At 50.4% G+C, this 15,686-nt stretch overlaps 2 protein-coding genes across 2 annotated transcripts; both read right to left on the reverse strand.

The window, feature by feature from the left end:
• Positions 1-274: 274 nt before the first annotated feature.
• On the reverse strand, positions 275-3,859 carry FipoQ (F-box/LRR-repeat protein FipoQ). The gene is made up of 9 exons (XM_029112365.1): positions 3,803-3,859; positions 3,439-3,597; positions 2,218-2,428; positions 1,824-2,087; positions 1,425-1,691; positions 1,132-1,323; positions 840-1,017; positions 578-740; positions 275-463 (listed from the first exon to the last, which is right to left on the reverse strand). Exons 1-9 carry the CDS (start codon positions 3,857-3,859, stop codon positions 275-277), a joined length of 1,680 nt encoding a protein of 559 aa, XP_028968198.1.
• A 5,842-nt stretch (positions 3,860-9,701) lies between these two features.
• Positions 9,702-15,390, reverse strand: LOC100898239 (carnitine O-palmitoyltransferase 1, liver isoform). The gene is made up of 20 exons (XM_003737886.1): positions 15,185-15,390; positions 14,192-14,333; positions 13,830-13,962; positions 13,587-13,699; positions 13,263-13,359; positions 13,024-13,159; positions 12,817-12,918; positions 12,556-12,646; positions 12,393-12,470; positions 12,021-12,286; positions 11,725-11,841; positions 11,467-11,604; positions 11,264-11,381; positions 11,095-11,157; positions 10,909-10,992; positions 10,660-10,798; positions 10,395-10,572; positions 10,095-10,294; positions 9,895-10,004; positions 9,702-9,767 (listed from the first exon to the last, which is right to left on the reverse strand). Exons 2-20 carry the CDS (start codon positions 14,267-14,269, stop codon positions 9,702-9,704), a joined length of 2,307 nt encoding a protein of 768 aa, XP_003737934.1. The 5' UTR covers positions 14,270-14,333; positions 15,185-15,390.
• Positions 15,391-15,686: the final 296 nt, after the last annotated feature.

A 15,686-nucleotide genomic window follows, 5' to 3' on the forward strand; every position in this document is an offset into this window, starting at 1 on the left:
TCCGACCTAAGGATGGGAACTTCGAACCGCGAGGCCGGAAAAAGTGGACCGACTCGACTTCCCCTAACGGTGCAAAATTAGAAACTCCGCACTCCACGGGGCATCTCGCCGAAGCCAAGGAAAAAGCTCCGCTGAAAAAGTGTACAAACAGTCTCGAATGTATTTTGCATCTCATACGAAGCTCGATGTCTGTCATGTTCGACAGCTTCAACGTCTTATACAGGTGATAGGATCCAGCTGCGACCTGCGACCGGCTGTATTGATTTCTCGGCGATCAATTGAATATCATGTCTTTGTAACTCGAGAGTAGGTAGAAAAGATTGATTCGGCAGCTTGTGGCTGATCTCACGAGCGTGAGTCGGTCGGCTCTGTCGAAGTTCGACTTCACCAACTCGAAATATTTCCCGTCACTCAATACCAGGCAGCGCAATCTGAGGCACTTGACTCTAATCGTATCAATCGCCTGGGAAAGGAAGGGGATCTCCATCAGTTTTCCTTCCTACTGTCAAGTTCCTCGGTAAATAATTTGAGTTCGCGCTATCCAGATCGAGTCGCTCATATCTCGACGGAAACCTACTTTAGAGCTCTTGTCACTGAAACGTAGCGTTTCGGAATCCCAGCCGATTTCGAGACGACGTAGATCAGGGCAGTTATTAGCGAGATTGTCGAGAATACCATCGACATGGATTTTCGCACTGATTTTCTTGCAGCAACCGGTCGGCATTCCCATGACCAGGACTCTGCAATGTCGGAAATTTAGGAAGCCGTCCGGATCAGACGGAGCCCAAAGTATCATACAGGAACCGCTCCTCCGCTTTCATTGTGTTTATGGGACTCACTTGATCTTCCTGATGATAGGTATGGTCTGAGACCAGAAACCTTCGCAGAGATGAGGAATCCCTGAAAGCACTAGACCTTGCAGTTGAGGTCCTATTAGACGGACGATTTTCGTCAACATTTCTTCAGAGATATTCTCGTTTCTATCCAGGTCCAAGGCGATCAGGTTCTTGTAGGTTCCTAGGGTGCAAAGAGCAGCAGGCTCAACTTGTGGAGATTCCGTCACTCTCTATTAATCAGGCTGAATCGATGAAATTCTCGAGTCGGGGGTTCAGATCCCATTCTCAGGGCTACCTTTCTCGATCATGCTATTGAGCACTAAATCGTTGAAGCCGTCCTGCTGACCGGCTGCGAGATACCGCAGATTCGTACAGCGAGTAACCAAATCGATGAGACATTCTGTGGAAAGATCGGTGGCGCTGACATCGACTTCTTGCAGGTTCGTTGCCTCCCAGTCTACTGCCATGAAGTTCTCGGACTTTAAACCTGTGAAGAATTGAATGAAGCATTCTCGGCCGGGGCGAGATGATCAGTTCTTCTGACTGCGAACATCAGCTTCATATCATTGGCACCAGAGACATACGGACCGGTGTGCGGAGCGATAAGTGTTTTGAGTTTCTTGCAACGGGAGAACAGAATCTTGAGCGTAGTGCCGACAACCTTATTACAGTATGGAACAGCCATCGTTTCCAACTGGATGCAGTTGGACGAGAAAGCTTCAACGTGCGAGTCGTCCACGAAAGCGATCCCGTACATGTTCACGCAGCGGAGGTTTGGTACTGCCGACTTCAGTTTATGGATATTTATGACTTCATAGATTTCTTCCTCCTCCTCTTCGACTTTCTCGTAGGTGCCTGGCGGATACGGGGATATATTTATCTGTCATTAGCTTGTCGATGCTACGAATGAGACTGGGAGCGTCCGAGGGCGCATTTGGCCGTGGTGAGAATTCCAACCGGGATCGGGCGTCCATCCAGCGAGCTCACCGATCAAGTGCAGTACTTCTAGGCTATTGATGAAATTGTATATTTTCCGCATGAATCCTTCCATGAAAATGACCTCAGAGAGACAGATACACATGACTTGGAGCTTCGTGGGGAACGCATTGAGGTCGTTGAAATCATGGAGTTGCATCGCTGTACTGAAGTCCAGCAGCATATGTGTGAGATTCGGACATTTATAGCTCAGCTCGTGGAGCACCGTGTGGGTGATCAGCTCGATTGGAAGTTCGATGTATCTAAGAGACGTCGCTGGGAAGAGGTCTACCGATTAGACTCAGAGCGATGACTGGGATGAAGAATAAAAGGCTCCGGAGGCTTCGATTCCGTAACAAAAATGCTCCCGGAGAATTAAGCACCTACACTTTTTTAAATATCTTACAGAATCTGACGGAAATGAGTTGCAGAAGGGTCTCGACGTTTTTGATGTGTAGACCGGAAATCTCAGGCCTGAGGGACACCTGTGACCAGAGCCGTGGATCACAGGAAACTTGTCTCCACTTACGGCAAACTTTCGCTAAGCGACCCACTTCTCGGGACGGAAGATACTGGAAAATGTTCAGGAGGACCTTTTCTGGAAGTTTGTCGATCGTCTGGAAGGAGCCAACAATGGAACATTCGGTCAGCGCTTATAGATGGCAGACAACGGATCTTGATGCTGCCTACAACATCGAACACGAGCAACAGCGGAAATTATTCAGTGAAGTCAGAATTTCGGTCATACGAATGCCCAATCACGAGCACGCAAGAGAAAAACCAGGACGGGTCTTGCTAATCTGCTACGAACGCCTTGTGCTATTGTTCACCGATATGGTAGAAATTGAGATCGTCGGCGCACCGCGCAGCTGAGAAATGCATTATATGGTCCTTTGTTGCTCGGATTTTCGAACACGAGCGGAAATTCGAGCGAAGAAGGAAATCGAACGTACCGCAGCACTCCTGGGCCTTTGTGCGGAATCTTTGCCCTCCTTGCCGCCCTCTTTGAGGTTGGCAATGGTCGCCGAAGACACCTCGGTCGGGAGACCGGACCACATGATCGGGCGCTTAGGTCACTCCGGGAATTTTCCACTGATCGATCGACGCACACAAAAATCCAAGAGAATCCGAGGTGGCATCTAAGCCATCTTAACGTCTTGGGACATGGTGCTGATGGTGGCCTTAAGGACCTAAGTAGTTCCTTCGCTATTTTTAGAAGGTTTCGTTCCCCGAGCAGGGGACCCGAAAGCCTCTGCTCGTCCCGGTGTCAAGCATCGTGGCAAGGAGGTCTCGGAGAGGAAACATGGTGAGGGTCGCGGTAGAGTTCTGACTGAGCTCGACAGAAATCTTCATTGTGAGTCTTTATAGGAGATCTGAATGGGTATGAAGGGCTCTCCCAAGACGCGTGCTACGAAAGCCGCGGCATACCGAACGAGTCAGCGCACTGCTCGAGTGACTGATAGAGTCTCTTCATTCGAGATGGGTAAAAAATAGAAAAAAGCTCAGCGACAAGCAATCGATCAAATAAACAGACAAACAAACAAAGAAACAAGAAGAGACGGAGATCCAGACAAATAAACAGCGCATGGGGCGCTCTGACAAGAGGGGTGTTCCGGGACTAACCAACCGTTTGGGGATGTTTTCGGGTCGACTGGCTTGTCAGTTCATCTGCGTGGATCGCATCAAGGTGGAGGTCGAAATTCTTCCTCTCGATGATTGTGTTGATCGTGTCCCTCATCGGATCCCTGTGCGGGATGAAGTCCACGAACTCGATCTCGTTCAAAGACTGGGGGTAAAACGGCTCTTTCAGGATCCAGTTATAGATGACCAATCATTTCTGCTAGTGATTTTTGGGATGGTCGTCGGAGCCGCGTCGAATCCGGTGGGATTCGTCCGCCGGGAATAGTGTTCACGAGCCATAACTCCCAAGCGACGAATTCTCTGTTCTTAGAACTCTCATATGATTCGGTCGAAGGACTCGACCTACGTACCTTCCGCTTATGCAAATTATGCAGAAAAACTATGTCCTTTATAGACGGTATATCCATGGCTCTCCTGGCTTCGCGTTTCTTGTCTTTACTTATCCCTGTGGGATAATTTCAAACGTGGAACTTACATGCATTTCGACGAGTGTCAGGAGGGAAGGCCCGAAAGAGGAATAGAGGAAGCGGAATGAGAGTCAAGTTGAAGTTCTATAGACACGAGTAGGGCAGAAAAGACACATCACGGCTGAAGCAAGGGTTCCAACGTTACGTGCCCGCACCGCTGCTCTCTCAGAATCAACTGGAAGCGCGCCGTAGACATTCCGCTAGAGGCAGAGCCGCGGCTCAGAACAATAATATTTAGATTTCTATCTTTCTCAAGCTGCAGACAGGCGACTCTCTTTGATTTCTTCGATTCGAATGGGAAGCTTCATCTTAGAGTAGACTCGAAAGGGGGAGAACTCATCGACACGGCATCGGCCCACGACATCGGGACCTTCCTCACGAGTCTTCACTTTCGTCACAGTCAGGGAAGCGAGCGCAGAATCGCGGGAGGATCACAGCTGCGCTCCCGCGGAGGCCCAAAGATCCCACTCCTCCCCATAAATGAAACTCATTTTTCTCCCTCATATCATGAAACGGAAGGGATCTTCCTGAGCTCAGTGCGCGCGAGCCTTCTCGTTGTTCATACACGATCTTGTGGAGAGCGGCGCCGGCGTTTTGATCGATAGACCAGCTTACGACCCATTGATCCTGCATTCGATATTCTCACCTCCAGTCTCTCTCCGGGTCTAGAACATCGTATCGAGTAAAAAGTATAATTCTGGTGTGACCGCAAGACTTCGATCTGACTAAGGAGCAAAAACGACATGAACATGATGCATATTTGTCATGAAGCGCCATGTTTTATTGAGCTTCTGTGCGCTTTGATGAGTTGTTTCACGGAGGTCACACTTCTTCGTTTGACGAAAATGCGGTACTCGAGTTCTTGAGGGCTCAGTGCAGTCTGTCGATAGTTCAAAGCCTCCCCGGCGAGACATTTCAGTGACGGGACTGATCTCAGATCGGTGTCTTCACCTTCCTGTGCGCAACAATTCAAAGATCGCGCAAGTTCCGTCATATCCGAGGGAATATCCACCGAAGAATTCAGCATGTCGATGACGGGGCGATTGTTCCAGGCCATATGCCGCACGAAGGCTCCCCGTCGCAGGAGGGAGTCAATCAGCCGTACCTCGTGTATTGAGTCCTGTGGTGTCCAGAATTCATTTCGTTGACGCACCTCGAGCGCTGCGACAATCGCGCACAAGGCGGCTCCAAGCTCGTCGGGATGCCTTATCTCGTTCAGCTGTGCTTCTGGATTGTCTTGATGAGTAGTGCATCTCAACAGCTCGCTGAGATGCGCTTGAACTGTTTCGTTGCTGGGAGCAGATGGAGTTTGACAAAGGTCTGAGGCGAGCTTCACATAAGCTCCGAAGCTCAAATCCGCCTGCCTCGGTGACTTTGGCGGGGGGAACTCGAAACCTAGGCGCAGGGGTTTCTCGACGAATTCCGCGAAATCGGATCCGGACTTCGAACGCACGTCGGCTGCTCGGGCGAATTTCGTGAGAACTGTTTGTATCACTGCCCGCTCGACAGCGGAAGGCTCCGTGATCTTCTTCAGGAACGTAGACATTGTCTCGAACGCAGCGCCCAAGTGCTCCAAAGGTCTTGCCGCGATGAAATTCTCTGCGGATCCGAATCTGCGGTATCCGACTCCGGGCTGTCGACTGTCCAATTCTGGCGAGCGAAGGAGCTCATCGAGAAGAGCAGCGCTCTCGGCGATTCGCATATCGGAAACTGAAGCTGCCCACAGCAACTCACGGGCTTCTCTCCTAGCTTGTGAATCTGTACAGAGCTCCGAAAAAACTTCGAAAATAGGCTTCCGCCGTCTAGTAGCTGCCTCTCTGAAGGGATCCAGCCTTGCTCCAGGCTGCACAAAGCGTGCTCCATATGACACGAGCAGGCACACCGCCCCGACGACCATTCTAGTTTGCGTGTCGAGATTCGTTCGGATCAGGCACTGCAGCGGCGATACGCCGTCCGTCTCCCCGTTCGGGTCCGAACCTCGCCGGAGGAGGAGTTCTATGACTTCAGGTTCTGGTGCAAGCGAACCGTCCGAATCTACGTGTTGCAAAGCGCTCATCAAGGCTACTGGATTCCTGGCGTCGATCAAACCGATGTCAAGCAGACCCTTAATCTGTTGAGCGGTCATGAAGCGCAGTGATTGAATCAGAATTCCTTGAACTATCCCGGTCGAGTCGATCCTGTTTTCTCTGTTTTGCAGCCCCGCGACCAATGCGTCGATCACTGCTTGCAAGGGTCTCCGATCTGTCGCGAGACACTCCCTAATGAACAGGATCCTCTCCTCGAACCCTCCACCTTGCCATAGATACACAGGAGATTCTACGCCTTCACATGAGAGATCTTCAGAACAGCTTTCCTCTCGACGGAATTCAAAGCAATCATCAAGCATGAACTCCAAATCTAGATAATCGCAAGACATCACTTCCATCGATCACTCCGGTGCGACTACTCTAGGCGAAGCGTCCGGAGAAAGCGCTGCGAGCTGCTCTATTTCCAGCACATCTATCCGCTCTCCACTCTCGATCCCTACTAAAATTATTGTAGTACCAGTGCGAACCGGTCCTCGGAAGCGCAGGTATTCGCTAATCGCAAACATCGACCTTTGAGCCGAGGAAAGTATCTTTTCTGTGGAAGCCCACTGCGAGAAGGACACTGACCGACTTTCCCAGGATGGCGTTGCTAGCCGACACGTGAACATCCTCTGTACTGCTCCGTGATATCAGTGCAGGGCGACCGACTGAGATCGAGGGGACTCCAACATTCGGTATGCAACGATGAGAGTCCCGGAACAAACCAATTCATTCCCCAGCGGATCTACGACATGAGGACGCATCCGGGTCAGCAACGGCTCCCGAAATCTGATAGTATCGCTTTTGCCTAAACAATCAAAATATACTGGTCACGCTGACCATCCTTACAAAAGAAACCATCTTCATGAGATGACTCTCCCGTCGTGATCGCAACGGCGTGTTCGAGATCGCGGCTGTGGGGAGTGTACATGCTCTGCAGAGCCTCAGTAGGGAACCTTCAGGACAGCAAATTCCCCGCGCCGGCGGCCGGGTCCATCAACCGGTTGTCGTCGAATCCCGGAGGGTGAATCTTTTCCCGATTCTTCCCACATGGGAGCCCTCAAACTATCCGAACTATTGAACTTTTCTTTTCGTTCTGTTTTTTCCCCCCAAAACTCTACAAAGTGTCGACCAGTAGAGTTCAGAAATCTTCTGAGCACACGTTCAACTGACTCCAAACCGATACTTTCATTTCTCGATCGAGTCGTACAGGTGGAATCACACGAGTAAGTCACACGTAACCCAAGTCGCGTCCGATCCCCAGAATAATAATGCAGCCTTCGAGATAATCCCCTGCTTAGGATCTCACGACCTTCATGTTGTGAAGAATGAAAGCTTCGTGAAGTTCAATTAAGAACAACTCCACCCAGATCGTGGACTTCACTCGTACTTGACACTAGGCCAAAAATCGCGGAGCCGACAGAATGCGTCGAGCTTGCGTCGGAAGCACAGCTATGTTCGGTTGGTTCTCGAGGAGGAAATCTCTCCCGGCCGAAATCCCTCCTGAAGGTGAGCTCGGCTCCTGGTTTCGAGGCTCTCCAAGAAGCCCCAAGTGAGATGAGAAATTCGAATGGAAGACCGAGTTTCGTGCGATGTTTAATTATTCCCGACGACTCTTGATGACAGCGGGGCGGGGAAATTCTAGTTCCAGAGGAGCCTCCGAAGAGACAGATCACATCGAAAATCAATTCGCTCGAGAATGTGAGGTACCGCTCCAGGAAAGGCAGTTTCAAGGTGAGTCGACGGTGAAGAAATCTGCCCGATGCTTTCACTTCGAAAAACCCGCGAGAATCTTCCTGGATGAAGGATAGTCCGATCAAAGGATGTCTTAATTCCCTCATTGCATTAGTTATGTCCTCTTTCACGATTTTCTGACTCTCGGGGCCCTGCCCTAATCTCGGGAGAAACAGACCGAAGAGCGAAAAAATAATTTCCGTCCACGATAGCTGCCGAAAGGGTCTCTCCCGTATCGATTGGATGTTCCCGCTAAGGTAGGCTCCTTGTCAAACCTCAACCACAAGCCCCGTACAAGCAAGGTGAGTGGTTCGTTCAGAATTGCTCCTTCACTACGCTCCTTCGTAAGAGCCGTAAATCCTCTCAGAGAACACAGTTACCCTTTTTCTTCAGGTGAGAATATTCTCGGAGAGGCTCGACTTTCGCACAAACGCCTTCTCGAAAATCGCCGAGACCATACACAGTAGCCGCACCCCCACTCCGGTATCTGACAAACGAGGAAGCATTGTCGAAATGTTAATCAACAGCATAAAGTTCAGGGTCGGCGTACAGGTACATCACAATGCGCCATGCAGTGAGGATTCATGGCTTCCTAGCATTTTGTGGAAGCCTGTACACCGACTAGGTTTGCGTTCCATTGCACGTTCTCAGAGGCGTCGTTCTTCAGAGCTTGTCGGGTCAAAACGTCCGTGGGGAAACCGCGAAGGGAAGAGCCGAAGTCTTCCCAAGTGAAAAAGGCGCTCGAGGGGACGGAACCGACTCGATCAAGGCGCAACGGAGGCAGGACGAGATACCAGCTCTCATCGTTTCTCAGGACACGAGCGTTCCAGGAGAAGCGAACACCGATATGGTGAGGCCGCCTGAGCTCCTGTTTAGATAGTCCTAATTCGAGTCGCCAATCGTCCGGATTTATGTCTTCCTCGGCGAAGGCTCGTGTGGGAGTGGAGAGTTCCCTACTGATACAGCCATGCATACCTCCAGGACACGGCGGCAAAAGATCAGAGTGCGTCTGAGGCGATTACCGTTGGAGAGCAAAGCGAATCATCGCCGACAGCTGAGAAGGATGCGCAGCTGAACGATCCATATGAGTCCACGAGCGACAAGTCAGAAGATGAACTCCGAATTCCGTCCGAATCATCGATACAAACTTCTGCCGATGTTCAACAGAAACCTGCCGATCGCGGTCGTTGGCGGATTTAGTATAGTAATTTTCTCTAAAAGATGAAGCGGTGTCCCCCTGAATCCTGCGAGACCTACGCGAGATGGATGGTTGGGCTCGAAATCGGATTGGGAGACTCACGGCGTCTTTCAGCTAGCTCGATAATTTTCTGTTCATTCTAAATGACAAAATCTCGAATCCGAGATGCGTATCTGTCGATTGTTTATTTTCGTTTGCATTCGGAATAGACAACTCATCCGACCGGTAAATGGGATTTCAAGATCACAGAAACTCATCGATGTCAACGATGGAAATGAAGGAATTTCACAAATATCCGTTCGTTTCATCAACCGATAGGCTCTTTTCCTCTGCAGGGCTCTGATCCTCAAGTGCTCCCAGACTGAGCTTGTATGTATACGTGAAGGGACACTGAACATATATAACACCATAATCGCTTCGAGACAGGAGTGCGGAACCAATGAAACATCATCGCTGGAGGAAGCGTTCATTTGGGCAGGGACACAGGCTTCCCGGATATCGACGCAACAGTATCACATGCACGCCCAGACTCACACGGCAAAGGCTCGATGACTTTTCAGATAAATTTTTATGCATTACGTAAAACATGTTACGCACTCGTGCAGCCCGGCTAGCGGGCACTCGTTCCTCTTCTCCCATTTTGCATAAGTTTCGATGAGAGTGCGTCTAGCACGGAAATATGTGCGCTCTCATCGAGCGGTCGACACGTTACGATACTGGAACCATCACGGCTACAGTGGCGGAGGAATGATTTTCGCGGAAACTTCGGCGCAGCTGCTGCTTTTCAGTTGAACACATCCTGTATGTCTAGCAGAGCCTTCCGGATGCGTTCGGCCATTCGAAGGGAGTTCTGTGGGTGGAGCAAGGGTTCATGTGGCTTCTCAATCTCTCGCGAACATTGGAATTCGAATTCTTCAGGCCAAGTAGAGTCATATAGCATGAACTATGGCATCAAGTTTCTCGAAGTCTTCCCCTACCGTGTACGGAGAACAACGCCGGCTGCTAACATGGAAGAAGAAATCACTCCCACCCACAAGCATGTAACTAACACCATAACCATCTGTAGCTACAGGTCCGAATCCACCTCCTGCGGAACGCAAAGATCGTTCTTTTTGATGGTATTCATTCATGAGCACAATTCAGGCGACCGAGAGACAATCATCGGCAGTATAATTACCGGCGGAGATGAATTCAGGTTGCAAGTCGAAGTCCCAATATCCTGACTGATTACAAGAAGTTTGTGAGGTCGACAGCCGCCAAGGTTCCGCCAGGACTTCTCTCAGGAATGGGGACTCCAATTCGAGGTACTTCGATGTCAAGTAGAGACAGAAGAGATGTCGGTCAATTCCCTCGCCTTTCATCGCTCGTTGAATCGCTCTGACAAGATAAGAGAGAAGTAAATCAGGGAACTGCTCCGACGCATCGCTGAATAGCATCCCGAGCTCCAAATGAAGACGTTGCCGTCGGAGACGCTCACTTGACGTGTTCGTCGCATGCGGTTCGCAGCTTCTCTCGTTTCTCATCATTGCAGAGATCGGGATCTTCCATGGAGCGGACGAACTCACAAGACCAGCGATTTACCGGTCGCACCGTCTCAGTTCTGCCTTCTCGGAAGAGTCGAGTCATCGCAGCCTCGTAGGTCAGACTGAACTTGCCTGGGGACCGGGTAGATACCGATATGAAGATCCATAGTATTTCGACTTTCGAAATTTGGTTCCGTATGGTCGCGGACAGGCGCTTACCCATATCGCGGAAGTACGCAAGTTGTATGGCCATTTGCAAGTACGCATCAGGCGAGAGGTTCTGTCGTTTGATGAAGGCTTTACCGTATACTTGGAACCTCGTAAGATGCAGATCTAAATCCTCCAACAATGAAGTGGCCTGAAAGCAGCAGCGACGTCATTTCGAAGGACCGACGATTCGAGGCTCGCAAGGAGGCGAAAGATCATTGGGACGTCATCGGAGAGCCAGGGGACTGGTCGCATATTCACCTTTGTTACGCTTAGTTTTATCTGGTTACTGCAGGCGCTGGATATGTTGAATCTTATTCGGTACGGCGGAGGTATACCCGGAGTCTAAAAATAGAATGTCGTCGAATCGAAGCGCGAAATGCAGTGAATTCGTACAGATGGTCTGATTGATCATTATCATCATTATGATACTATCGATCTGCTCACCTTCGCTGTTTGCAGATAGTCGAAAGCGTTACCGTTTTCATCATAACGGAGAACGCATCGATCCTGTAGATGAAGACGAATTTCCTCTTCGTTAAGAGATCGTCCGTTCTCCGTGATACTTTTGACAGCATCACCAATTATTATTCTCAGGAGATATCAATATACGTACGTGATGAGACACCGTTTCCCACAGGTGACCCATGACGGGCGCGTCTGCCCATGAATGTTCGGCATTGAAACCGGCTTTACCGTTAGCTCCGATAATGATATTGAAGGACTTGTCGAACCTGGAAACCGCGGGATGTTTTGCATCAATTATTTCTCAAGGGATAATTTTCGATCGAGTCGGACTTTTTTCAGCTCTGTCCTCACCATCGATCATATCCTTTCCCGTGGAGCAAACTCTTCGCATAGGTATTCAGCTTTGACGGATCGTTGGGGTCGAAGCCGTATGATTCGTCATCTAGAACAACTATGAACGCGGCAGTCTCGATCAGATCCAGCGAGAGCCTGTAAAATAGTTTGGGAATGGTACGCGATACAAGTCACTGAATTACGCGACGAACATGCGAGACTCGATGGCTGAAAGTCGCACGATTTATTACGCCTGGAGAAGTTTTCGGAACAGACCTGTTCAGTCCCAGACGGAAACAGTTGGCCCGAACTTCTGCCCACGTCCTACGATCACCCGCCGTGAGGGCTCCTAGACATTGCTCTCCCTCGGTTTCACCCGTGTCTTGAAGTATTCTGCAAGGGTTTCCTTCCTTCTTACAGAGCGATATTTTTTAAAATAAAATGAGCTTCTCCGCGGCACTCTCGTCATAATCCACAGTCCCCTCGGAAGTCTGTTCAATGTGTCCGCCGAATCGGAGGAAGAATTTGCGAGATAAATACTAGGGGAGCAACGACCCTGCTCCGGCATGTACCTCTCAAACTGAACCTGCAGTTCGCCTGGCGTTAGGAGTCTGGCGTGATGGTGAGTTAATACTTTGAAAAACCGCCCTCTATGCATCACACAAATGTGCTCTGAGTCCACGAGATGCTCCAATTTGTCCGTTTCAAAACCTGGGACCCTCGTCGTGTTGAACATCCTTTCATACTGATGACTGCACAATGGCACGATGCCCGCTAGCATGATTGGCTGAAGCAACTGCACGTCAATCGCCCGCCGGAATATGAGGGCTGCATGAGTCTGGAAAACGAATATAAATCGGAGCTTCTCGTCTCATTTCTTCGCTTGATGAGCAATACGGTAAGAGATGAGCGTATGCTCGCGGGGAGACGGAAATCGAACTCACTAGGTTCCCGGCTCGAGCAGCTTGATTCGTTGTGACTGAGGCCAGGAGGGGGTCCAAACAATAGAAGTTCGAATACGTCTGGAATATTGATAACATGCGTCTGAATTATTCGTGCTCGTCCGATAGATTCTACTCATACCTCCATTCTACAGCAGAAACTCACCATTAACGGACCCCTTCCCTTCAAGTATACGAATTCTTCCCACCAATCAGAGACGTAGTTTGACGCCCACCAAGACTTCAGGTACAGATAGCTGCCGGAGTAAATGGTCAATTTTAGTTGGCGGGAACATCCATCGCTCGTCTCCGGCTTCTGACCCATATCCGTACATGAACCAGATTATTCGAAGTTCTTCTCTGCTGAAGCAGTTCCTCGATCCACGCCTCCGCCCGATTAGATTGATGGAATTGCCCAGTGACTCACCGTTGTAATTTCGGAGCGATGGTATTTTTAAATTCTTCGGCGAGCTTCTCGAGTCGGTCATACTCTTGCTGTGATACCAGGGGCTCGACAGACGCGAGATATCTGCGGAGGAGCTCCGTGCGATTAGTTCCGGGCCGGAGATGGGGGTCGTTTACCATTTCATGAACATATTTGATATAGGAACACTCATAGTGCATCGAAACGAACCTCTCCATTGTGTGCTCTACTCGGGGCACCGGCAGCTTGGGGAGACATCCTTGATACGAGAACAAGCGAGGCGAAGAGCCCGACAAAAGCTTGACGCCGGCCGACCACAACTGTGTGATAAGAGAAACTCTCTCACCTGGAATCATCGAATTTTAAGCGCTAGAAGATCTCGTGAACGCCAGACCAGACCGTGTGTGTGCAATTCAGAATCTTCTGACCTCCTACAAGCCGTTACAGACCTCTTTTCTCGTCCATCCATCCTTTGTACTGGAATAAAATCTTCAGAGCATATTTCCGAAGTCCACTGCAAACAATCCAAACGCATCCTCCGTAAATCTGAGGAAAATAGTTGAATTATCACCACCAGTTCCCTATGTTGTGAATCACGGTCGAAGTCGAGCCGGATGCGCCAGAAGATATATGCGATATCGGAAGACTTATTTTTCTATCGCGGTCCTATCGCTATTATACGATCTCTGTGGGACTCACGCATGGTTTCGCTAGGAGAACCAAACGCAAAATAACGCTCTGAACGGAAAGACGGAGAATACGAATACGCTCACCAGAGTTGCGACAGATCTCCTGAACGTGCCACTTCGCGAAGGAACCCCGACGAAATGTGCAATTACTGGTATCGCACCGAATGAGGGGTCAACGTGACTCGCGGTTTGGATTCCTTTGAAAATAATAAGTAGAATTCTCAGGATTCTATTGGGCTCGTAATCTCGTAATCAGTCAAAATTAAAATGTTCGCGGCACGGAGGTCTTGGGAAGGGAATCCCGCCAAGAACTTGAGTCGAACCCACCTGTGAGAAGCGCGAGTATGACCCAGAGCGAGGAAGCTGTTTGAGGGTAGAAACCGTTGCGAACATTGTTGTTGAACCTCAGAATCCGCTTCTTCCACGAACGCAGTCCTGACCGCCAGACGATCTCTAGCAACTGGAAGGGGTTACAAGACGTTGCGGTGAGCTCGGATGCACGCATAGTGCCTTTTCACTCCGATTCGACGACCACTATCAAGCGCTCTCCGTGAGAAACGACTATTCAGCCAAATAGGGTACTAGAACACTGGTTGAGGTCTTCTCCGATGGATGAATACGACCCGCTCTGCCGCACAAAGAATCCGCGACAAAATCTACTTATCAGCCTTAACTGATCGGGGACTGACCTCTCGGTTGTAGTTCAAATTTACGCCCCTGTGCGTGATCGAGAAGCTGAACGCAACCGCCGAATGAGCCTCCGCCATCGCGAAGTCGTCAGACGGCCCCTTCGGCCAGAGATTCCGCCCGCTCCGCTTCCGAGGGCGCTACCTGGAAATGTATTCGTTAGATGTAAACACGATACCAGAGGCCCGAATTGAGCTCCTCCACGCAGTTCCCTTCTCGGGTGATCGTCCCGCGGCCTCATGTTCGCCAATCGAAAATAAATTGGAAGTGTGCGATTCTGCTAAAGTTTGAGTCAATGTTACTTTTCCGTTCCATCCCAAAATGAGCCGCCGGATTAGGCCGAGTGCCATCTGAAGCGAAGGAGTTCTTCCGGATAATAATCATGGCTCACACATAAATGGAGTGGGAACGAATCACGGACCGCCGAAGAGTTCAGGGGAGAAGCTGCCGATTTCATTCAGCCTGGTGAATCGCCGAAGGCATGTTAGAAAGTCGCAGCGCACGCTTCACCCGCCCGAAGCGGGTCAAGTTCACTGCGAAGCCGCGGATTGTGGGAGTTCACACCCTCTGTGACTTGATCCGATTCCTGGCGCCGAACACGTCGGAGCGAGCGCCCGCCGAGGTCTGAGAGCCAACCGCGAATCTCCAACCTCAGAACTGATCTGCGCGCAGGATTTCGGCCATGGTTTCTGGTTTCGATCACGACGCAGCGTCCTTCAGCACAGCACATTCGATGCCGACCCCGATCCCGAAAGCGCCAATTCTGGACGGCTCCGAAGAGCTCGGGACGGGGCTGGTCATCACATCGGCAAGGCATGAATTGAGGAAACCATAGAATGACAGGTGAAGCCTCCAGCGAACAGCTTGTGTAAACATGAGAATATGGAGTCGCTCGATTTCAGGAGTCAGCGGGCGCAAGTTCTCAGCTCAAAGTTTCACTGCGGAAACAATGGTACCCTCACGGCCGCATTTAAACGAGCACCAAAATCACGTACCGAATAGTTTCCTCACGGTTTTATGGTGTCCGTCTACAGCGCGTCCAACCTCCTCATAGCTGTCGCTAGGGTTCTTATCCGGAGCACAGATTACCTCAACGAAGTCACTGGGAGGAACACTTGAACATGACAATGTGGAACTCAGCTGCATTCATATCAGCTGACCGAACGGAGTGTCTGTGTGTGTCGTCGTCGTCGGAATGCGCCTGCCTGATAGAGCAACAGCGGCGGCGGAGCCAGCAGTGGCTGCCGCAGCGGCAGCCGACGCGGACAAACATCCAGACACTGCGATCGGAGTCGGGGCGGCTCTGGGTCGTAACAAGATTCGCGATATTCCCCCGGGAAAGGAAGACGAGAGACGGCAGGACTGTGGTCCCGCCGTTGACGGAACGCTCTGTCCACCGATACTGGACGCCGATGTTGGAGGTGACGATAGAAGACCTTATGAAGTTTTGGGAATGATGTTGATGATTTATGATCGTTATCAACGATTCGCTCGACA

The sequence above is a fragment of the Galendromus occidentalis genome, unplaced genomic scaffold (genome assembly GCF_000255335.2).
Source record: "Galendromus occidentalis unplaced genomic scaffold, Mocc_1.1 scf7180000075629, whole genome shotgun sequence".
Taxonomy (NCBI): domain Eukaryota; kingdom Metazoa; phylum Arthropoda; class Arachnida; order Mesostigmata; family Phytoseiidae; genus Galendromus; species Galendromus occidentalis.